The sequence below is a fragment of the Mytilus edulis genome, chromosome 1 (assembly GCF_963676685.1).
Source record: "Mytilus edulis chromosome 1, xbMytEdul2.2, whole genome shotgun sequence".
Classification (NCBI taxonomy): Eukaryota; Metazoa; Mollusca; class Bivalvia; order Mytilida; family Mytilidae; genus Mytilus; species Mytilus edulis.
In genome coordinates, this window is record NC_092344.1 from 40,133,981 (window position 1) to 40,159,452 (window position 25,472).

The 25,472-nt window shown below is 29.4% G+C and overlaps 1 protein-coding gene across 2 annotated transcripts; it reads left to right on the plus strand.

Annotated features, from left to right (window-relative positions):
* Nucleotides 1-2,948: 2,948 nt before the first annotated feature.
* On the plus strand, nucleotides 2,949-24,616 carry LOC139482539 (rho guanine nucleotide exchange factor 3-like). 2 transcript variants are annotated; one of them, XM_071266455.1, is made up of 15 exons: nucleotides 2,949-3,091; nucleotides 10,360-10,438; nucleotides 11,059-11,127; nucleotides 13,144-13,236; nucleotides 16,627-16,806; nucleotides 17,713-17,775; nucleotides 18,301-18,397; nucleotides 18,757-18,833; nucleotides 19,327-19,483; nucleotides 20,434-20,492; nucleotides 20,921-20,965; nucleotides 21,519-21,620; nucleotides 22,084-22,152; nucleotides 22,611-22,794; nucleotides 23,516-24,616. In XM_071266455.1, exons 1-15 carry the CDS (start codon nucleotides 3,054-3,056, stop codon nucleotides 23,728-23,730), a joined length of 1,527 nt encoding a protein of 508 aa, XP_071122556.1. In that variant the 5' UTR covers nucleotides 2,949-3,053; the 3' UTR covers nucleotides 23,731-24,616. The 2 variants fall into 2 exon arrangements, with proteins under 2 accessions (XP_071122556.1, XP_071122563.1); XM_071266462.1 differs by lacking the exons at nucleotides 2,949-3,091; nucleotides 10,360-10,438; nucleotides 11,059-11,127 and adding an exon at nucleotides 12,074-12,315.
* Nucleotides 24,617-25,472: the final 856 nt, after the last annotated feature.

Sequence of the window (25,472 nt, forward strand, 5' to 3'; positions counted from 1 at the left end):
ATGTGAAAGACGGGTAATTTCTGTGACACTAACTAATATTAGTGCAATTTTGTAAGAAACCAATTCGTTTTAAGATGGTTGCCGAAAAACGGTGCTTGCAAAATAGAAAAACAAAATTCTTTTGAAATATAATACGGAATATAATTTATCGAAAATACATAGTACATGCAGTCGTTCAAAATCAGGCAGAAAATGATTTTTGGAATGGAATTAACAAACAAGAATAATGAAATTGTCCATGAACTTAGTTATTTTGGCGCACAACTTTCCCTAAAAATATGTTCCAAGTGTAACCAGTTTTGGAATATTTCTGGACTGTACAGAAAATATGGATCCGGAAGCTTGTAAAACATAAATTGCCAATACTGTAATTGGTAAAGCGCAGTTTACACAGGACAGCAACATTGGAATGAGGAAATTGTTAACAAATGCGCACTCGTTTGGACGAAATAAAATTAGATCATTCAGACCCCGTTACATATTTTTTCTTTCAATTCCGTATTTCCAAAATTATTTTTTTAAATATAAATTTACACGATTCATTAGATAAAACCCAGTGGCCAACAATAAATGAATAATCGGAATTTTGATGAAGGTAAACCAAGAAAAGCGCTCCGAACGCCAAAACATAATTCAAGAGATATGTTTGTTTACCTATACTTCTTCAAATGCAGAAACAAACTGAAAACACTTACATTTTAATATCATTCTGGTTCATGTTAATATTTACACTTCGGTGTACAGGGATGGGTGTTTTGTTGTTGAGTTGGACATAATGTACAGTTGAGTTGAGATTTACCAACTATATTCCACTATGAGCTGCTTATTCAAAATAAATGTTGTCACCAAATGCTTTGTAAAATAGAAAACAACCATATACGCTTATTATATATTTTGGTCCCTAGACAAAATGCCGCGACCATACTGTTTTACCCGTGTCCATTTGTCCGACCGTTCCTCACCTAATCGGTATATAGGATGTAGCTAAGGGTTTATACAACTTATTTCTAAGTGCTATATTTTTTATGTCAACTTGAATATAAATATCTATACCAAAAGTGTGCATATGCAGTCAAGACTCTTTTTAAATGACAGGTTGCTAAATTTGGTATTTTGAAAATATATAAAAGCACGCAGAGCATATAGTCCGACTTCCTCCTTCTACAGTGTACAATTTCAAAGTGGAACTTTTATAATGCACCGAGTGTTTTACTTATAGAGGATGCATGCATGTATGTTCTCATTTTTCATGAATGATAGACAGTTTAAAGGTTTGTCTGCAACTATATATATGCACACTACCCAAACGTTTACATCACACAGATAATATACTATATAAAAAAATGTATTAATTATCTATCACATTTACAACTGACGGACTGTTTTGATTAGTATCCTTTTTTGATAGCTGCATTAGAAATGTGTCTTTTAGACACAACAATTTCAAATTGTATTGTATCGTCCTGAACATGCCTGAAATATTTACCACCGGACATTTTCAACGCGGCTCAAACCAATCAATTCAAACAGTATTTGATTATCACTTTTCACTCAATAAATTTTTTGAAGCTGAATGTGCACCCTGTTAGTTGGAAATAAAACTAAATAAGTAGAATTAATAGGAAATTTACGAACCCAGACAGGGGAAATGAAAACAAAATAACAAACACCATTCAGATCCCGTTACATATTTTTCAATACCTGTCAGAAAAAAAAACCCACGTTAAACAAGTAATGTCATCCTTTTTCTGCCAAATTCTATGCATATCGGTCAAATTTGAAGCAATTTATCTAAAAAAAAACCAAGGATGGTAACATTTGTCTCTATATAAATGCACAGTCTTACAATAAAATCCTAAAGAATTTTTAAAGTTAGTCTTTCTCCATAAATAAGAGACAGTTATGAATTAGTGACGAGGCTCGGAATAATTTTTTTTTGTTACTATGCCATTTTGGGGGATTTGTTGCGACTGTCATTCAAGTGAGAGGTTAGGCTAGCCATAAAACCAGGTTCAATCCACCATTTTCTACGTAAGAAAACGCCTGTACCAATTTGGGAAATAATAGTTGTTATCCATTTGTATGATTGTGCAGTTAGATTTAGGACTCCGTTTTTAGATTTCTTCAGAGTCGTTTTTTGTTTTGTTATTCTACTTTTTATTAGCACTTTCTTGAATCTTTTGATTAATTCATTTATTAAATAATTGTTTTCCTGCTAAATTGTAAAAATTTTAATATACATCTTGTCTCCTTTTTTACCCTTTTCTCCTTTCTCCTGCCCCTTTTCTCCTTTCTCCCGCCCCTTCTCTCCTTTCTCCCACCCTCTCTCCCTTCTCCCGCCCCCTCTCTCCCATGCTCCCAATACCCTGTCCAGGTCCTAATCTATAGCATTGGTTTCACCATACCAGGCTTTGTCTAGTTGTTAACAATTTTTGAGATGAGAGCATGTGTGAATTTCAATTCAGTATACATTTTTTTTTATAATTAAAACCCTTAAAAATGTAAGAGTTAAAATTAGTTACTAGAATTATCATTATAGGTAAAATAGCTCTGTTATTCAATACTTTCAATGGCTTATTAGCTATGAACATTTCTTTCTTTAAAATAATTTCAGGCGTTTTGTAAAATGCCTATTAATTTTTGCAGTGGTTTTGTAGAATTACTTTAAAATATCAATCAATATATAAAATGCATGAGACTTGCAGGCATTTCCAAAATGCCTAAATTTTTCAGTCATTTTACAAAATGCCTTTTAGAAAATGCCTGTAACCGTGATATATAAAAGTTTTAGATAATCATTGAAATTTCAGGTCAACATGATGTTACAAAAAACATGAAGTTTACTTTTGATAAACTTTTTGAATTTTTGCTGATTGCCGAAATGAAGGGCAGATCACGAACGTGTCATTCGAATTTTAGCAATAATATTGGATGGAGTAATTTTAAATCGTGCGATTTGATTGGCTTTAACTGTTTCCGGTTCAAAGCCGCCATATTCAAAGACTGTTTATTGTTTTTATTACTTTGTAAATGCATAAATCCTGTATCCTACAATGCCAGCGAAAGAAAACAAAGACGAAAACCTTTTCAAGTAAATTTTACAACTTAAGCATATGTCAAACTCCAGTTATTCTTTTTTGGGCAGTGTCGATTTTTATTATAATTTTACTTTACAGGGGTCCCAAATTATTCATTTCGTCCCTTATCAAATCAAGACAGCCTTGTAAAATCCTATTCATGACTTAAATTAAAAGAATCCTAACCCTTTAGTACAGGAACACACAAAGTTAAAAGGACAGCCCTGAAGGCAGTTAACAGGTTAGCGCATACCAAAACCCTGGTCAAATTTGAAAATCTCTTGACACAGGCAGTTACTGAGGAAACTGGATCCATTCGCGCCCAATCAGGTTCGCACCCATTTATGTTCGCCCCCTTTCACGTTCGCACCCTACACATTAACCTCCAAAGTCCGTTCGCACCCTAGACGTTAGCGCCCAAATTTTATTTATACTATCATTTTTTACTATGAAATACAAATCGTACATAATGTCATTGTATATTTAAATCTTTCTTTTGCAGAAAAAATAATAATGATCGAGTCAAAATTTTATTAGTTTTGTGTTTAATAATTTGTAAACTAGTTTTGGGAAGTGTATTGCAATAAATAAAGTCATATTGTCATACTTGTCCAAACACAAATAAAGGGGGGGGGGGGGGGGGGGTAGGAGAGGTCCTGATCCTGAAATCCGGAGCTTAAAAACATGAAATCCCCAGGTCCCTATTTTAAAAAATCTAAATCCCTGAAGTCCTGAAATTAGAAAAAAGAATTCCCGGATCCCGAAAGGGTCAATCTCAAAATCCTGAGCTTAAAAACACCTGATCCTGGAGTCCCGATAAAGGTCCTACCCCCCCTCACACATGAGATCAAAGGAGACAAGCTGTTAAAAACAATTATAGTTTATGTTTTTTTTTAATTTAAAATCTTCAAAGATTTAGTCATACCAAGCTAAATATATGCGGTTATTTACATCAATGCAAAGTTAAAAGACTTAAAACAAAAATCATGATATTTTATAAACACTAAAAAATAACACCCAATTAGGCTGTGTATAAATACCAATTAGCAGTAATCATACATAATTAACATTTAATAGTTTTAAAATCATCAAATTAAAAAAAAAATGTGATAATTTCTCCAATTTCATTCAAGAAAATAAAACTATTTGGTAAATATACATAAAAAAATATCTAATTATTCAATGAAATTCTAATACAAATTGGGCGGGAACGTGTAGGGGGCGAACATGTGAGGTGCCAAAGTATATTGAACAGACCTAATACCGTTACTGAGTTAGAATTTGAACTTGTCCAACCATCAACTCTAAAAGTCTCTATAAATGATGAATTGAATTAATAAAATCAAAATTGTCTTTCCAAAGTACATATAAATAGCAAAGTAAATAAAAGCAGTGTAAGTGTTTTATCTAAAAAAAAATAGCATGGTGAGAAAAAAATTGACGCCATGTCAGCATGTGCCCTTTAGATTTGGATTGAGATCGTGTCACGGTATGATGTTTTTAGCTGATCGAATGCAACAAGCATTGACTAAAGTTGGTAGCATGTTATAATTCAATGAAGAAAGTGTTATCACTTCCATGAGACTCAAGAGCATACATCAATCTTTCTTAATTTCGGTATTGAAAATAAGTGTGTTACATTGTACTGAATTGGGATCATTCGCCCTAGGTTCGTTCGCACTGGGTTTGTTTCGCCCTGATAATCCGTTCGCCCTATTTTCATTTATGATATTTATATGTTACATTAATGAACGAAATATATATTAAAATTTATGTATATATATCTATTAAAAGTTTAATACAGAATATTTGCAAAATTTATATTAATTAAATAAAATTCTTGGTTGCATTGTTACACTTTATTTTAATATGAGGCAGGCATTACCTGTGAATGGGGACGAAATTAGTATGAATTATTTTTTTTGGTATAAACTCACATATATTTTGTTAAAAAAAAATAAAAAAAAATACGGTAACGTTTCTGATTTTGGTTCTGTTGTGACGTTCTTTAAGTAATGACGTCATGTTCAATGTAGACAAAGAAACGCAATGCATCAGGTAATGTTTATTCATATCAAAAACAAAGAATTATTAAAAATGAAACATTGGTATTGTGTTCCTTGAGTTCCTATATTTTACTAGACTACTCAAAGTCTCATAAGGAGACTAGAAGAAGGAAGTAGATTTCAGCGCAAATGCGGGAATTAAAAAAAGTGAGAAAAAAAAATTGAACGATTAGGCCAAATAAAAAAGTATGTGTGGTTCCAGTTACATCTGAAAAAAAGTAAGGGTAGGTAGGTAGGGATTTTTTTTTATTTTATGTTTTTTTTTTACATTGAGTCTATGGGAGCAACATTCTGACTTTAACAGTGCTTAATGAAAAATGACAATAAAATCTTTAGGGTAGGATATTTTTAAGCATAATAAGTAGGGATGGTAGGGTTACTGGAACCACACATATATTTTTATTTGGCCTTATAAGTTCATTAGTACAATGAAATTTTCCCGATTTTTATTTTTAAATTTTTTTATTGATTTTTCTACTGTTATAGGGGACTTTGATATCACTGATTGGTACATGAATTGTCTTTGATGGATTAATAATGAAAATAACATTTTTCTCAAATAAAATAGTCAGCTTGAATGGGTAAAATCACTGATGTACAAATTGTTAGGCATGAAAGGGAAATTATTTTCGCAGCTTTGCTTCTTTTATCTCATGAAAGTGTGTTTTGACAAATTTGTTATATATGGAAGTGGATTATGGAACCGCTGCATTTTTGCATAATTGTTACTGAATATTTTTATATTGTTAAAATGTATCAATAAAGTTAAATATAAAATTAACTTGGTCTTTGGTTGTTTTATGTCAAAGACATGTAGTCTTTGAATTCACAGAAACTTATCCTCGTAGCAGCAAGACAACATAATAACTTACTCTTCAGTTGTTTTACATTTAAAAATACAATGTAGTGCTGAAATTCCGAGAAACTTATTTCCAGTAACACAGAATAAATTATAAATAAATATTCAGTGAATGTAAACAGACTTCAACATTAATATGTAATTACATACAAATAATTTAGTCTTCAGTTGTTTTACATTTAAAAATACAATGTAGTGCTGAAATTCACAAAAACTTATTTCCTAGTAACGTAATTACATACAGATACAAACTTCGTCCTCAATACCTTGTAGTCCTGAAATGTACAGAAACTTATACACTAGTAGCAGCTGGCTATAGACAACATAATACATCGTAAATATTCAGCAAAATTGTAGACTGACTTCAACATATTCAATTATATACACACAACGCAACACTATACTAAAAAATAAAAATCAGGGCGAACAGGTACTAGGGCATGTAGGGTCAACCGGAATCAGGGGGAACAGACCCTGATTGTACTTCATTAGAACATGATGAAAATTGCCTGAAATGAATTATTAATCTATTTATTGCTTTAAAAACGTCATAATATCATGTTACTTACTAATTGCGTGCAAAACATATTTGTAAATTTTCTTGAAAATATTTGTATGAGGTAAAAAGTAGGGTTCAGAGTCTGGGAAACGAAATCAGGATTCTTATGACCAGAAAAATAATTCATGAATGGCACAGCTGACAGACTTTGGTTAGATCAATTTGATTAATGTACATTTTTCAATGTATATGCATTGTACATGCTGTAATATCACAGTCTGCACGGTTAGCCACTAGTCCAATGCCCCAGACTAGTACTAGTGAAATTTTATATGAACTAGTAAGTTATTGCAAAACTTTTTTTGGGCCTATAAGAAAAAATGTTGGAATATTGGTCTTCGGACTAGTAGACAGAATTATTCTGACTAGTTGAAAAAGTTTTTGTGCAGACTGTAACGATTGTTTCAATTTTAATATTTATTAAAGTTGCTTAACTCTGGGACTGTTATACTTATATCATTAAATTATGTACCGGCCAGGGGTCGAATTTAAGCTTTTTTGTGTACTGGCCAGCCGGACCAGTGGACTGAAAACTCTACTGGTCCGGCTCCAAATCTACTGGTCCTGCAAAAATGACATTAATTTGACAAACACTAATATAAATGACAGATATTTAATTTTATTTTGATGCTTTCGTTTACATAAGTTAGACAAAGGAATAGTCTTTATTCTCATTTTATATTGTTGTGAAGGACGCTCACCCGAGATATTAACTTGATCATTTGTAATACCCCCCAGTACCGTGTAATTGATTTCACAGGTAAATTGTTTTGTAAACAAACGGAGATACGATGCAATCAGTGATTTTTATCGATAAATTTCTACTGGTCCGCTGGACCACCATCTGACAAAATCTACTGGTCCGACGCAAATTTTACTAGTCCCAGGCTACCGGACTAGCGCTAATTTCGACCCCTGGTACCGGCTCAACTTTGTGAAATCATTTATATAAATATATCTTTTTGATGAGAAATACTGAATATTGTGTAGCTTACTAGTTTACATATGTGCCCTTTTTGCGCGCAGTTCAAGATAAAACACTAGATGTACAAAATGTATGCAGTGCACTCTGCATCTGGTATACATGTATCCATGCACTTAAAGTTATTAGCCTAAGACTTTGGCTTCACTTTGTTAATCTCATAAAACCATAAATCGAATAATATTGTGATTAATTTCATGAAATCTTCAATAAGTGTTGTTTCACCCTAAACATTTTATGTAAGTCATGTTTTCAAAACAAGGGAAACCCTTGTTTTGACAGTTCTTCAAATGATGCAGGACAGGATGGCCATACATGTGGTATTTGTTAAAAGGATTGATAAGTTTACCTAATGTTGGGTCTTAATTTCTGGGCTCAGTAAACAACATCTCCATAAAATTTAGGATGTGCTTTCCTGTTACGATTTGAAGTTAGTATCATATGTGTTTTCCTGTCTCCATTCTTTTGATATATTTTTTCTCTCAGTTTATTTTCAAATGTAGTGCCTAGAGTCAGTTTATAGGTTCATCTTGTTTGACATACTTTATCACATTCCCTCAAGCTTTTGTACAATAAATTTTCCACTTGTCCATATTTTGATTACCACAAAAACAAGGTTATTTCAGGTAAAAGTTCTAATTTTTTTGTCATCTTGAATGCATGTATAAGTAATTAACGAATAAAGTTTTTTTTTAACCTTTTTAGTAATACAAGTTTATCTGATAGACTAGGATGTTTTGAATTAATTCATTTTAAATTATCTATAATGAGAAATGTCACTTGTTTTGTAGTTCTGGTATAATATTATTATGTTAAGAAATTCTATAGCATTTGGATCCCCGGAGAATACGTCATCATTATAATTTTTTTGAACTATATCATATGAAGTGGGAAATTTAGGCTTTTTGTTTTGTTTCTGTGCAAATATTCAAGTCTAGGATGAATATGACAACAGTTGAACTTTTCTTGCATACTAAGCTGACTGGGTATAGGACTTTCTACAGGGTTTGAAATTAGCAGGGGCCCATTTGTGAATGACCCCTTAAATTTGGTGTGGGCTACTTAAATTTCTGTTTTTCTTGTACAATGTTTAAGAAATTATATGTGGACTACAAAATTTAGGATGTGGGCTACAATACCAAAATTTTAACTTCAATCCCTCAATCTAGAAAACTTATCTTCAAACTGAAAGCCAGAGTATGATTTTTAAATAACAATTGAATACAAATTATTTCCATAGACGGGAGGTATACTGGTTTTGTTGCTTTTAAAAGCTATGATTATGAAGATTAAAATTAACTAGAAAAAAATGTGTTACTTTAAAATCAACTATTTAAATTTCCAGCTTTATAATAAAGTTTGATTTATACCACAATGTTTAAATCAGAAGACCGTTTATATATAATTATATATATAAAAAGTTTTTTTTTTTTTTCTCTATTTTAACATTGGAGAATCACACATACATGACATATAAACATGTATACAGACTTTACCAAATTATACTTACTTTTTACTGGAGTTGTATTTCATCAGGAATCTGTTGTTTTTATCTGCAACAGTCAATGACAGTAACATCCTGATCCATAGAGTGATTATATTATCCTTATAAGAATTCTAAAAAGACTATACATATATTGCATTATGGTGCATTCTTGTTTATTTTTTTTCATTGAAAAATAAATAAAGTTGGCCTATTGTTATAAACATCATGAACAATGTACACCTTTTTCGAATGTAATGATTTTATTTAGTTCTGTGATATTTTTTCAAGCCATTCCCTCATATCTAAAGTTTCTTTGTTCATTATTTTTTGTTTGTTTACTAATAATATTATTATAAAGACATGTTAATAGTTTATTGTTATTTCTTTACTTTTTATTGACATATCATTGTATGCCTTAAGTTGTTATTGTCAGATTTTGAGATAATATTATTTTATTGAAAGTTTTTAATTATGAACAAAAGTGACAATTAACCAAGCCAATTACCTATTCTTTTGTTAGTATTATTTATAATTGATTAAATAAGAAATAATTAGGTGTTAATCCTTTTTGCCAAAGGTTAAATGTCATCACATAATTAGGGAAGTGTTTGTTTTAAGTGGGTGTGTCCAAGCCCAAACAGATGTGACAAGCATTTTAATAATACTTTGATCTTGTAAAAAGATAATAGAGAGTTTATATAAGACATCTTGAGTAAAAGAGCTGTCAAAACAATTATATACTCTAAATGGCTTCTCCTCCACCCTATGCCTCATTCAGTCCTGGAAGTCCTGAGATATTTACATGTGATATATTACAAAGAGATCCTTTTAATATGGAAGAGTAGGTTATTTTACACTCATAAGGATATTGAGGAATATTTTATATTCATTCTTAAAGAGGATATTGAGGAATATTTTGTATTAATTCTTTAAGAGGATATTTAAGACTATTATATATTAATTCTTAAAGTGCAATTTAGGTGTGTTGACTCTTACAAGGATATTAAGGAATATTTTGTATCCATTCTGAAAGGGGAAATATTTATAATTGTTCATTATACATGTATAACCTACTCCTAAACGCATTTATGTAAATGTAGTAGTTCATTTATCATCTTGAAGTGAAAATATATGAAATTTTCATAAAACAACGTTGTTGACTACTTATTAAATTAAAATGAATATATTCATATTTTTTTTTTTAACTAACTTGACTAGAAAAATATGTAAAAAAAGAAGAAAAAATCCTATTAATTTTTCACCTTTTTCATATATGTTCAATCAATAATTATAACAAAATATTGATGTAAGAATATTTGTTTGTTTACAGAATACCAGAAATTAAAGATGTGAAGAGTTCCAGAAGACATTCTATTATTGGTCTAGCAAGTTTTGACTTTCCTGTACTGGTAAGTATATTTATAGTTGTTTATAACCCAAAACAATAATTTGAACTGCTACATGTATTTTAATATTGTATTGTTTATTTTTGTGTGTATATATAAGTTATGTTTGTCGCAGATCATGTTTTTTTATTTATATGGAAAAAATTAGTTGATTTTGATTTGATATTTGTAAGCTTGGAATTTAAGATGTCAAATTAGTTTTATCTCCATCCAGGGAAAACTCTGTTTCTTATTAGCATTTGGGACATAAAAAAAGGATAAAAAGGATTATTCCAAACATGGATATATACTGATATGTTTGTCAAATTTATATTAAAGGGGAAAACAAAAAGTGGGATATTTTTTTAAAAGTACACAATGTAGGAATAAGTGTGTTTGTATGTCAAAGATCATGATACTATCAGTGCCAAAATTCTAGTAGTAATTAATAGAACATGACACATAAATAAATATTGCTCAATATTACTAGAGCAAGATGACAGTAAGGGAAGACTTAATTATATAAATATATATATACCATGATTTACTCAACAACTACCTGTTTTATAAAGAAGCATACTAGGCAGACTTCTCTTCTTAGGTAGATTACTGTGGTAATAATAAGTTAACTATTTTCTTTACAGCGTAAAAGAAAGAGAAAGAATGTAGATGAAGACACTATAAGTGTACAGAGTTTAGATGTAACAGTCAAGGTAGGAATATGTTTTATTTATTAAGCATATTTGAAACAATGAATTTTCTCAATTATTTGGAAAAAAATAATGTGAACAATGGGAGATAACTCATAAATTTTATAAATCTAAAATCATGCTGGTTTTATTTTTTAATTAGGATCTTATTAAGATTGAGTTATTTTAATAATTTCTGTATTTGTCAAATGCTACATGTCAGAATAAAATATTTTATGAAGTTTTACTTATCAGGCAATAAAAAAAATAAAAATTGTAAAAAAAACAACCCAAAGTCACTCTCCCATGAATTAATTTTGTCAATATATATATATTTCCGTAATAGACTTTTAAACAAGTTTAAATAAGGAGTAACTCTACCATATAACCTAAGAAAAGTGAAAGAATAATTTTAACAATATATTTTGAGAAAATAAAGAAAAAAAATTATAAAATGCTCTCAACGTACTCAGTGTATAAAAAAGATAATACACTGTAATCTATAATGATAAAATTTGGTTGATTGTTTTCTAAATGCCTATAGCTGTTACTGATAATGACAAGGGCGTTAAAGACCTTGGTAAAGAGGAAAGACAAACGTCAATATTTATTACACCATTGACAAAAAAGTGTTGCATTGCCCGCATTGGTAAATAAATAAATATGTTTCTAATTAAAAAGCAACATGTTTCTTGCAGACTCAATGGTTAATTAATTGTTGTTTGTCAGAAGGAATATTTTTCAATTACACAGAACAGACACTTATTAAGTTTTTTTGTCTGACGGATAAATGCTAGTTTAAAGCCAGAAATTGTTATGTAATACTTATTAAGTGTTTTCTTCTAACAAGAAAAGGATGTTAATTGTTTATGTAATGTATTAGTTTGCACCTATCAACACAATTAGAATAAATATCATTTTAAAGGTATAATCCTCCCACAAGATTAAAACAATAAACAAATTGCTTTTTGATAGTAGGTATAAAGATCGAAATACCTGTATTTATAGGTAAAACATGTGACTCATGTATACCTTCATGTCAATTTACTTACTACTTTAATGTCTTAGTCATGTGAAAGATATGAAGGATTTTTGGGCCTATATGTTATGGAAACAGCTGATTTAAAAAACAGAATACTCTTCTGTAAACAATTTGTTGTTCAAGCATCTTGTAGTGCAAAATATTGTTTATTGGATTTTAATCCCTACCAGGTAATGTTTATTAACTTTTTATAATTTCTTTTTTGTGTAAGAAAAAAGTTGTAAGAAAGAATGTGTTAGTTTACATTGTTTGATGAATGTCCAGTGGAAACTATTTGACTTAAATTCCTATCAAGTACATGCATTAAGTGTTAACTCCCTAAGATTATTTTAAATTGCCTAAATCCTTTATTTTATTGCTTTTTTTACTTAATCAATAATCTTAATTGTTAGAATATTAATTGTTGCTTTAATGTCCTGTGGCCAATATTTCATACAAATTCAGGACAAGAACATTTCAAATAAGTGTAAATATTTAAATATTTTTTTAATTGTCTAAATCTTCAATTTTATTGCTTTATTTACACAATCAATGATCTTAATATCTGATTATGAATAGCATGAAGATTAAAATTTATTTTCAAATGATTGTTTTACTACAAAATAGTATTTGCTTGATGATTCACACAAACCAGTTTCCTTGAATGGGACCCACGAAGTAACAAATCAATCTTCAGACCCAGACTTTTGATTATCAATAAATAAGTTTGCAGTATTACTGCTATTATAAATGCCAAATCAATATTTAAGGTTTTTCTCTGCATACTTGTAAATTCTTGATGGTGCTGTATTAATAAAATAGATATTGATCTGAAATGCACTGCATCACTGTTATATATAACAACTGTTTTACCAAGTACCAGGGGATTAAAGCAAACATGACATGTTAATAACATCGTTATCCTTTCATCTGATCAGATTGGTTGTACATATGAGATTTATAATTAGCCCTAGTTATGGATAAATGACGATTTTCACATGTGTTTTATTGTCTTGCAGAAAAAGAGTCGTAAATCATTACTGAGGGTATCTTCAATTGCCAACCTGCTTTCTCCCTCCAAGTCGGCCAAAAAGGGTTCAGAAACATTCCAGGTAAGTCGATTTTAATTTAAAAAAGGGGGGGGGGGTGTAATGCATGGTCTTTTAGCTTTTACTTAGACTGGTGTTTTTGCATGTAACTAATTAGTTTGTATCTATTTTTTCTCTCATTTGTTTGACATAACCTTTCATTACATTTTATTTGATGTAATCTGTTATAAGGAGAAAAAAATGTCACTCACATAGTCATGATAAAAACATGTTTGAGGAGTGCCACATATAAGATAAGAATAACTGCAAGTTTGTGTAAAATATCATTTAATACTTTCTAAACTTGAGAGTTCAAACAAAAAATATGTTCAAATAAGAAAAAAAATTACTTAACCTTTACTAAAAAAGTTTCTATAATTAAGATGATTTTTAGTAACAAGAGCAAGCTTGATAACATCAAATAACGAAAGAAAAAAAATCTTGAATATACTTTGGAAAAAGATAATATTTCCTAGTACATGTCATTGCATGGTGTAAGAGAGTAATCCATTCAACAATTAAAAAGCATTTTACTTTTATGAATTTCAACCTAATTTAGATGATATATGATTTTTTTTCATTGAAATCTAATATTTTGTAACTGACTTTTAAAGGTATGAAATAAAAATCATTGTGTATTTCAGGTTTCAGTTTGAAATTTAAAAATTAATACATGTACTAGGATATATCTTCAAAATTAAAAGATATATAATATTTAAAGTTTGAAGATTTATGTTTTCAAAATCTGTGTCTGTCTAGTTCACTAAAAAACCAAATCTTAATCTAAACATTTAGTAAACAAGATAAGACATAGAAAACATGAATTTAAGATACAGTTTACAAAATTGATGAAATTAAAAAAATATTTCATTGAGCTAAAAGATTAAATTAGAAATAATGAAACTGATCAGGAGTAAAGATCCATAAAACTTTTTAGTTTTGACAGAGATGTGATAACTTAGTTATTTTGGCTGAAAAACAATTACATGTATGATTATTGAATGTCTTTCCCATGGAGAAGTTTGAATGATAAACACCCCTTGGCATAAGATGTGTAACATGTAACTACTGGTTGGTAATACATCTTATAAATTTGAATCACTATAAGGGGTAATGACCTTCAGTATATATTTTTGTTTATGATATTTATTTTTAGCCTGTTAAGAGTGCAAATAACAATAAAAAAAAAGATAACTTAAGTTTCACGATTTTATAATTTGGTAATTATAAAGATATTGTATATAAAATGAATTACATGCATTATATAATTACATAATAATATTGGGTGATCAACTTTCTATAAAAATTACAGTTGGCAAATTATATAAGAAATTAAAAACACATCAGCAGCAAATCAGATTTTTTTCTTCTTCAAATCTGCTCTTAGATAACACTAATTGTGTATTGCATATGTAAATGAAATATAATCTCAGACTATAACAGTTATCGGGAAGGTTCAAGGTAGCAATAAATTTTTAAATGCTGAAATAAAAGTTTATTGGTCTATTGTTAGCAATCAATTGACAGAAATTCTACATTGTGTAAAATGGTTACCATGGTATTTCAGAATACTCACAAACTTTTTATTTTTAACCCAGTCTATTTTTAAAAGTTTTTCAATGCTTCCAGATCTATGTAACTTTGATATACATCATTTGTGAAAAGGTAGTAAGATTATTTTATTTGCCAGAATAAGTCACCTTAAATTACTATGTAATAAAAATGCAAACTTGATTTCTATATTTTTGTGTAATCTCAATCATCATAAATGGGGGCGACTAAAACTGATGGAAATCTCAAAATTGGGTGAATAGATAGCTTTCAAGGGATTGTGAAGGGAATTATTCCCCTTTGACCAAAAGATTCAAGCTTTAAAAATACCACAGAATTTCTCTTGCACGCTAGGCCAGTTTTGATTATTTTAGAAATACTTAAAAAAACATGAAAGATGGGTTTAGTCCTTGTGACAAAATCCTTGCTTTTTTGGCAATACATATTTATGCAAAGTCATGCATGAATTTAAAAAAACTTACATATTGGAGTGTTACAACAATGTGTGTTTGAAAACACTTGAAAATAAAGCATCAGTTTTAGTGATGTAATTGATGAAGCCATTTGTACATACCATACCCCTGTGTATAATCATAGAAACTGTTGAATTTCTCATTTCATCAAGCATGATTCATAAACATGTGATAAAGCAACTTTTACTCCAAACATTGACTTTTAATTATACAGAAATGACATTAGCATAAGAGACTGTTTTCTTATGTTGGCTTTACTTCTGTAAACATTTATTTAAAGTTAACACTTTCTTAAAAAACATACATTGTATACATACGTTTTATATCTTGTTATTCTTGTTTCTCTTTGTATTGAAGTAAACTAAGAGTTGAATATAAACACTTGAAGATTAACTCATAGGAAACAATAGTTGTATGGAGAAATTTTATTAATTTAACATCAATGTTTGTTTCTTGGCTTAGTGCAAAACCCTCCCAAAAATAATTTTTGTTTATGTACTAAAGTTCTTAGAAATTTGGATGGTCCATGGATTGTGTTTTTTTTTGTATCAAAATGTTCAAATATTAAAAAATATGCTATTCCAAATGGTTACTTATTCAAAAATTTATTGTGTGTTTGTTTTTTGAACCAGATTATATTAACTGAATGTAACCTTATATGTAAAATATTATATCATGTATATCCATGGGGCATTATCTTGAAAAAATTCTTTTAAACACCATTAAAAGATTGTCCTGTATTCTTAATAATGTTTTACACATAATCAAATGTAGTCTTCAAAAATTTGTTGTGGGTTAAGTACACCATGTGTCAATATGACCTACAAATACTTGAATAATTTTGATTACCTTTGATGGATGAGTTTCTCTGCCATTTTTGTGGTTTATTATTGATTCACCATAGATCAACAACACAGTGTGAGAGTTTTTGATAGTAAATGTACTGCAAAATTCTGGAAACTTTATTGACTAAACCAATACTTCATGCTTGAGATTCAGTTTGATAAGTTATTTGCAATTCTTATGTTTAAACAATGGCTCAAAAAATCTTATAGTCTAAACCAGTACTTTATACTGTTCATTTTCAAAGTTGAATGCTATATATATTTGCTTTAACAAACGTTCATCAAAATCATATATCAGCAATATAGATTAAATAAGCCTTATTTGGAAAAAACTTTTTAAATATCATCTTTCTCAATGTTTATCAATATCTTCATACTTTATATGACCATTTGAAGTTTTGATTCAAGCCTCACAGATGAGTCTTTTATAGACCCAAAAATTGGCTGGCATACTAAATTATAAACCTGGTATTTCTGATGAGTGTTTTTTTTTTTTTAGCATATTCCCAAATTAGTTATAATTGTTTATATTTTACTCTTTTCAGCGTTCCATCAGTTTCAAGGTTCCACCATCACCAGCAAACAAGGTCAATGTCACGCCCTACAAAGCACCTCAACCTTCCCCAGCAAAGAGAAGACTTAGTCGGACCTGGAGTGACATGATATGTACAACTGTTGGCAACCTTCCAACAGAACTTAGTCACAGAGACATCAAAAGACAAGAGGTATGAATTAAAGAGATTTGTTAATTACTTAAGGATGTACTTAGGTGAGGTTTTGGAATTTGTGTCAAATGTTCGGACTCCTTGGTGTTTTTCCATACAATACAATGTAAAATATTTTGCCCCATAACACCCATTTATTTTTTCATATAAGTCTTAATAGCTCATGAAAGGTCATTTACCAAAATTTTAGAAGATTCTTAATTTTCTTTCTTTTGTTTTGAGACCTAATCATACCAATGCAAATATAAGGTAAAAGTCCGAGTCAGCCTTTTCCCGCCATATTTTAAATCTCAAATATCTCGAAAAGGAGGTCCATGACCTATCAATATTTTTAGCTTATTTTTATCCTTAATTGATGCTCTACCAGCTTATAGTATCAATTTTAACTTCTTAATTTATTAATTTTCACCTAACCTCACCTAAGTACATCCTTAACCAGTTTTATTAGGTAATGAAATATCATGATTATTTTGTCTAAAGACGTTTTTAGGTTTTCACTGATGAGAATGACATCACAACATATTTAAACGTCAGTTGCATAACAAATGACAGATGCTTGTATATAGAAATCAGTAATTAAATTTCTTTGAACTTTCTTTCTTGTCTTACACTGAGTTGTTTTAGTGCAGCTTTTGCACATTACTTGTTTATATAACAGCAACTACTGATATTTGAAAATTGAAAATGAAACTTGAGTTTTTATAAAATATGTAGGGAGACTAATGGTATAATTTGTCCTTTACACAAATTTTACCACACACAGTATGTATACAGGTAGTAATTTATCTGTGAACATGAGAACTGACATACCATTTGTAGGAACATGGGGAATAATTGATAGATCTTAATGAGACACATGTGAACAGTTTTGGCAATGTTATCATTCAAACTTTTTCTTCTTTTTAGGCAATTTACGAGCTATATCAAAGTGAAAATGATCTGGTAGAGGACCTCATCATTGTTAAGAAGGTAAGATTACATCACAATGAACATGCAATTAACCATTACATGTTATGTGATTAATTTGTTGAAGAGGACAAAGAATAAAAATGTTCTTCTTACTCTAATTTATTGTTAAACATTTTAAAATGATCAGAAGAGATTTAAGATTGCTTACCTGAATATTAAGATCAGTTATAATACAAATGTATGGAAAAACATTTACGATATAAAAATGAAACAAAAAATATAAACATAAGAAGATTGCTATGGTTGCCAATGAGACAACTCTTCATCAGAAACCAAATGACAAAGTAATAAACAACTATAGCTCATCATACGGCTTTCAACAATGCGTAAAACTCATACTGCATAGTTCATGTCACCTTCTCCCTACATATATACTTTGTCATCATAAAAACAAAGGAAGAAAGCTGTTCTTGATCTGAAAGTGACAGTGAGATCTTAAGCACAAAAGCTTCATTATTGTTATACTACATCTAAAATGAAATCAACACATGGTTCTATGATAACTAAAAGTTTTATTTCTTGTAGACTTATCATGATTCCCTGAAGAAGCTACAGTTGTTGTCAGATGGTGAACTGAAGCAGATATTTGGTCCTATTGATGAACTGATTCCAATACATGAAGGTACGGTTTATTATAATTGTAGATTAATGAAAATTGGTATTTGGGAAAAAATACTTCAAACAAAGTAACGCAAGGGTCTGCTTTGGTCTGCTTCGGAAACTGGTTCTAGATTTTGATAAATGCATAAGTGTATAAAAAGAGAAAAGGTGAATAGTTTCACTTTTCGGGGCGTCTGATACTCTAGTTTCTATAAAGTGGACAGTTTCAGTATATTATGGTACTTTTTAACTGTACAAAAAGTATTCTGTTAAACACAAGTTATTTGTTTACCTTGTTTTATTTAATTGAGTTTATTTGTTAATTGTAGCTATGTTATATCTTGAATTTATATTCTATAAGTATTATATTTGCTTTTTCAGACTTGTGTAACAGACTTCAGAACCAGAGGTTGCCAGATGGTACAACACAGTGTGTTGGAGAGCTGCTCAAAGAATGGGTAAGTTAGAAAAGAGATATTGTAGAGACCATGAGATCACACTGTTAGAGGCAGGCTATCAATTTAAAAGAAACTTGAATATTTGCATGATTGTGAATTAGTGCTTTTAAACAACAAGCACTGTCATTTTATTGTTTAATAATAAGAATAGTAAGATATTATGTTTTAATACAATAGATTCAATTAGGCAATGTACGGCATAAATGTAAAACTAATCATTTCCTTGACATTTGAAAGAAATGCATAAAATGTGAAATCTCTGACCACAAAATATGAAAAAAAATCTAGTGATTTTATAAGTTAGTATCCATTGAGGAAATATCATAATCATAATGAGAGTTACTTGTGTATAAAAAATGTCAATGTTTTTATGAATAAAATGTAGATGTCACTATTACATAAGCCATTAACACAAATTTTACATAAAAAGCAGTAAATAGTTTGAAAAATTATTGAAGAATATGAAAATTATTTATTATTTTTTTGTTTATAGGTTCCGAATCTACATCACTATATATCCTTCTGTGCCAATCAAGTATTTGGGAAAGCCTTGTTAGACGAGAAGAAGAATGACGAAGCAGTAGAAGATTTCTTACAACGGTGTCAAGACTCTCCATTCAGCAGGAAACTTGACCTTTGGACTTTATTAGGTAAATTTACAATTTCAGATAAGATTCCCATTTTCAATCTTATAATAATAAGCTTGAGCAAACGATTGACAGGGATTGTGTACAATTTTAAATGGAAACTTGTAATTTAGAATAGAAAATTGTTAAATTACAATGTATGATCTATACTATGGCTTCATATATAGCTTTATATGAAGCCTTCAAATTTTTTTCTCGGAAATTTTTGGTAAAAGAATCTGTAGTCATTTAATTTAAATTATAGTTGAATTGACCTATAACAAAAAGGTTTTCTATAGTTGTTATGATAAAAGTTTCAGACTTTTTCAACCAAAAATTAATGTCAAAATATATTAGCTTATATAATGTAAATTGATTGACACTCTATTATGTTCAGCTGCATTCAACAGAGTTTCACTGATGTAATTAGAACAGATGGGAATAAAATCTCATGAATAAAAAAAACCCACATGTTTGTTTAAATTGTTATTCGTTAAATTTTTGTTGGAATTGATTTTCATATTGAATATTTTTATTGACCCACTAAAAATTTTTCCTGACTGATTTTCCTAACCTATTTTTATATTTCAATGTTACATAAATGTTTTTCTTTGTTGTGATTGTCAACAGAAATAAATTTATTGATTGTAAGAGGTATGGGTTACACTCTGAGAAATTAAAGATACAACATGTATTGAATTGATTATTATGAGTACAAACATTAAACCTAGATTAGAAAAATAATTGTCCATTCTAGATGAAAAGGAAAAGGGTTTCCGTCATTGAAAAAAATGAAAACTCACTCATTCTTGCTGATAGAGTCTCACTCCTCGAAGAGTAAATTTATTCTGCCTAAATTTAAAACTTTTTTCTGGAGATGGAGAAGTCTGATATAGTAGTCTCATTTTGTGCCTTTATTTGGTTACTTAGTTAATAGTTTGATATAAACTAACAGAACGATTCTTATTTTACAGATGGTGCTAGAGGGAAGTTTGTCAAATATCCACTTCTGATGAAGACTATCCAGAAATATGTAAGTATTTAAACAACATATCTAATCAGCTCAAACTAAACTTTAAGTATTAAAAAAGTTCAAAAGGATTTAATGTTGATAATTTGGACATCCAGTTTTGAGTAGATTTCAAACAAACAAAAAAAAAAACCCAGAAATTTTTGGATTTGAGTTAACTTGCTCAGTTGAAATACAGACTATTAAAAGATACTGTGGAACTTTCATATATATGATAAAAAAAAATTATTTCATATTTCTACCTCTGAAAAAAAAAGGATTATTAAACAAAACATTTTAATAGTCAAATTGTGTAATTTTATTTTATAAACACAATATTAACATAAAGAAATAAATTTTAAGACAATTGTAAACCTGAACTTAAATAGTATTTAGTTGCTATCAATTATTTAAATATTTAAATCATTGAATTTATACTTTTATTTCTATAGGTAACTGTTCTTGATGAAGAAGACAACAAGAATCTGGCAGAAGCTGTAAGTTGAACTTATAAATTGGCTAATTTCTTCTTTGTTATGAGATTTTATTGAAATACAGGATTTTCTGGAGAAAAAGTTTTAAAAGTTTGAAAGAATTTAATTCTGTTTTAAAATCTATGCCATTCAATTATTTACATACACCTTGTGTTAAGTCATCTGTGCTTTTATTTGTTATTGACTCTACACGAAAACATTTATATGATAATTGAAATTTTGCAAATACTTGCCTTTCAGCTCATGTTTTTATCTATCAAATTTCCTATCAGAAAATGAAGTCCTCTTCAGATTGAAAGCTTCTTTAATTCGCTCATAGAGTTTAGTTAACTTAGTTAATTTTATAGTTCATCAAAATTTCCTGAAGATTAAACACATGTAAATTCCCCCCCCCCCCCCCCCCCAAAAAAAAAAACCAAAAAACAAACAAAAACCAAAAACCAACAGTGTTTTAAACAAAAGATAACTTATCTTTGAATTCAGTTGTTTGATTCACTTGCATAAAAGTATAATTAATTTTCAATACTTAATATTGTATTTATTATTTTTGTTTTAGATTAAGTTGGCAGAGAATGTGATTGCTGAAGCTGACAGAGAGATGGGTAAAGCCAAGTGTAACTACTTCAGAGCCAAGATCAACTTCATTTATGAGGAAGAGGTAATAATAATAACATTTGCATGATGTAATAGATTCTGATAATAAGAAATCAACAAGCATACTGTCAGATCAATAACAAACATTAATTAATGGATGTATAATTTTTCTCAAAAATACCATTGACAAAAAATTATGTTTTATTCATGTTACATCAAGAAAATTCCTAAGACTCTTTTTTCTTTCTCTTGCAATGGTTAACATGGTTAAAGGGGCTATTTCAAACGAGATCATTAGTAAATACCAGACATGATTGAAGAAATTTTTTTTTTTTTTTAATACAAGACTGTTTTTAAAAATATTTATTCTTTGAAGTTTATGTTAATTGAGGAATTTAAATGTAAGAAAACAAAAGAGTATTCCTATTAAAGGAAAGTTCAACATTTCTAAAATTTAATTATCAGGTGCAAGTATATATAATTAGTATGGATAACAACTATGTATAACAATTTGTCTTGTGTTTCAGACATGTCAGTCATTAGAAGATTCTACGACTTTGGTGTGTAGTGGTTCCCTGAAGAATAACAAAGGCAGTGTAAGTAGATCATATTACTACTTGTTATTATCATGTGTGATTATCATGGAAATTAAAAAAAATACATATGATAAACTATTGATTCTTGAATCCTGAATCTATGATATAATTAGAATAAGATGAGGTTAGGGATATGCTTAAATTATACAGCAACCACCACAAATGCCTTGTGGTCTGAAATTTTCACCTTGCATACATCTGCTTCATTAACGTCAAAATCTTTTTTCTGTGACTTCAAAGTTCTATTTTTTTTAATAAAAAATATGACATTTTTCAGTTGTAATATGTATAAGGACAATTTCATTTGGTATTTGATGTCGTTGAATGGTGTACATGTTCTTCAGACAAGTTGACCTGAATTATGGTTAAGTTATAATTATAAGTTTTTGTGAATAAGTCTGTTTCTCAATTTGAAATAACATTTTAGATTAATGTATTCTTTATATTTATTTTTACAGAAGCTACATGTTTTCCTGTTTGATGAGGTGTTAGTTGTGACAAGACTCAATAGCCAGAGTGGACAACAGACCTTCCAAGTGTACAGACAGCCTATCCCTGTAGACCAGCTGGTTGTTACTGACCTGAAAGATGGGGAAGTCAAGATGGGTTCATTCAGGAGTGCTTTTGGATCAGGACAAACAGGTAAGATTTCTTTTTCATATTTTATAAATTCAGATATTTTTATTTTCATTTATATTGGCAATTTTTGAATAATGGATACAAAATGATAGATTAATTTTTAAAATTTCAAGAAATGTTTCATACAAAAAAGTATTTTTTGACTTTTACCTCAACATTTGAATATTATAACTAAGGTCTTGTGTTTATTTGTTGATCAGTTTAATAAGTTAGAACTATGTATTGCTGTGATTGGAGAAAAAGCAAGGAAGGAAGGAATACTGTTAAAAAAAAATCCCCAAAAAATTCCCTAAAAACATTACATGAGAGATGTAGATAGGTTTAAAAAAATTGTCATAGCCACAAATGATGAAGACCTCCCCAAAAACAACAGGTGGTTTGATTGCCTTTGAGACCACTTTAACAAAATGACAAAAAGGACACGATGTAAACAACTGTGGGTTACTAAATGACCTTTGACAATGAGCATAACCAATACTGTTATAGTAAGCTAAACAAGGCCATAGAAAACAAAATTTGAAAATGAATTGTCAATTGTCAGATTTCAGAATTTTATTGATTATTCTGATAATTGCCTTATGTTAGTTAAGGCTTACCATTGCTATTAGACACCTGTATACCATTTTGAATGAAATTACAGTTCAGACTACTTCCTTGGTAGATTTGTTAGATAGATAAAATTGTTAAAAATTTATGTTTTAATTTTCTTTCTTTTCTTTTGCAGTAAAAAATGTGTTCCGAGTGTCATTCAGCGAACAAGATAAAGGCCAGTCACACACATTGATAGCAGCTGACGAGCATGACAAAAGACAGTGGTTAATCTGCTTCCAGAAATTAGTTAACATTGTTTCCTCTGATGCTGTCAAGACTGGGGAAAGTAAAGACAAGTTAAAGGCACCCGGTACAGAAAAATCAAAAGAGGCCAAGAAGGGAACTTAGTCGTTCAACAAGTCTTTCAATGGACATATCCTAGTGCTATATAATACTCATAACTCTTTGTTAATGTATGGTTTTACATAAATATGTTAATGATTGTTAAAATTATAGTCATGTAGATAAAAATGTTTAAGAAACAAATCTTTTAAGTTGTGGAAAAACTCTGCCTTAATGCAAGTCCAGTTTAACTGGTCATTTTATTGGGTTGTTAAGAATTTTGTTGAGGAATTTTTTAAAGATTTTTTAGAACTTAGTATGTTTTGTTTTGAATTATAAGTTTTTTAGGGAATAAGTATTTTGAGATGTATTTTTTTTTTAAATCAGCATTTTTGAATGTGTGCTACCTCACGAGAATACAGTGTACATTTGACAAGCCCCTTTAAAGGTGCTCTATTTCATGTCTTCATCTGCCGTGTAAGTTTTATGTACTGTAAAAATCATTTATGTGTATCCAAATGATCATAATTCCATCTTGTTATATATTTTTTAACCATTGTTTTGTTATAATTTAGTGCCATAGGAGTGTGTTGTCAAATAGCAATGATTAAAAAAGATAGACAAGACTGTAAGAAATACATGTATGATAATATTTTGTATGAAATAAGGACATGAAAACAATGACTGTCCATTGAAGTTACAACTTTTTGAATTTGAAAAAAGTTAAATCTAGCAAATAATGCATATAAAAGTACATTTCAACTTTATTTGATTAGATTGCAGAATGTTTCCAAACAAAATTTCAAAATTCTATGTAAATTTTTTTTTTTTGAAATTACAAATTTACAAATCACATGTCTAAGTTGTTTGAAATGAATGGTTGCTATACATGATATGTAAATATGAACATGTACAATAATGTATATAGAACAATAAATATATAATAACTTTAGTTTTGTTTGTTCAAATTCTTCAAAAAAAAAGTTGTTGATATTGGATTAATCTTACTCCCTGTTAGTGATAAATTTGTCTCAAAGTTTGGCTATTTCATATTTTTTATACCTGCAAAATAGGAAGAAGGCAGAGAGTCAAAGATACTATTTTTGGGTCTTTTGCAGTATTTACGAAAACAAGTATCTTGACCTAACCCATTGGCACTCACACCACATCTTTCTATATCTACTAACAACTTTTGTCACTTCTTTTGCATTTTTTTGCAAAAAAGAATGAGGTAGCCTGTATTGGTTCCATTTTGGCCACAAAATAATGTTATTTGAGAATATGTAATGGGCTGAAATATGTTGTCTACATATAGTCTTCAACCACATACATAGGTCAAGTTCTGAGCCACCCCAGCCTACAATACAATTTATTATACCAAATATTTACTATTTTTACTACAGTAGATGTTGATGTAGGCTGACTTCATACAAGAACTTCTTAGGAAGAAATAAAAGAAGTTAGAGAAGTATCCCTTAACTTTTCTTACTGCTATATAAATAATGCTCTCTCACTAAATAGTTCAAAATTTGGTGACCTATGTTTGACACATTTATCCCTCAAACATGAGATAAAGGATACATCAGATACAGTTAAAGTCTGTCTCAAATTTGAATTACATCTTAAAATTGACAATGAGGGTCGGTTGAAAAGAAAACTTTACAACAAAAGAGATGATTTCAGTTTCCCAATTGTGAACTTTCAATTTCTATGTTGCAACATTCTAGCAGCACCTCCGAATAATAATGAATCCACAGTATATCTTAAAAGCTACAAATATGGCACAGAATGGACAAATTCCAATATAA

Excerpts from the sequence above, each read along its gene's own strand:
- LOC139482539 (XM_071266455.1), top strand. The coding sequence starts at position 3,054 with ATGCCAGCGAAAGAAAACAAAGACGAAAACCTTTTCAA. Across the intron at positions 17,776-18,300 it reads ACCTCATCATTGTTAAGAAG|ACTTATCATGATTCCCTGAA; the intron begins GTAAGATTACAT and ends TATTTCTTGTAG. Across the intron at positions 21,621-22,083 it reads ACTTCATTTATGAGGAAGAG|ACATGTCAGTCATTAGAAGA; the intron begins GTAATAATAATA and ends CTTGTGTTTCAG.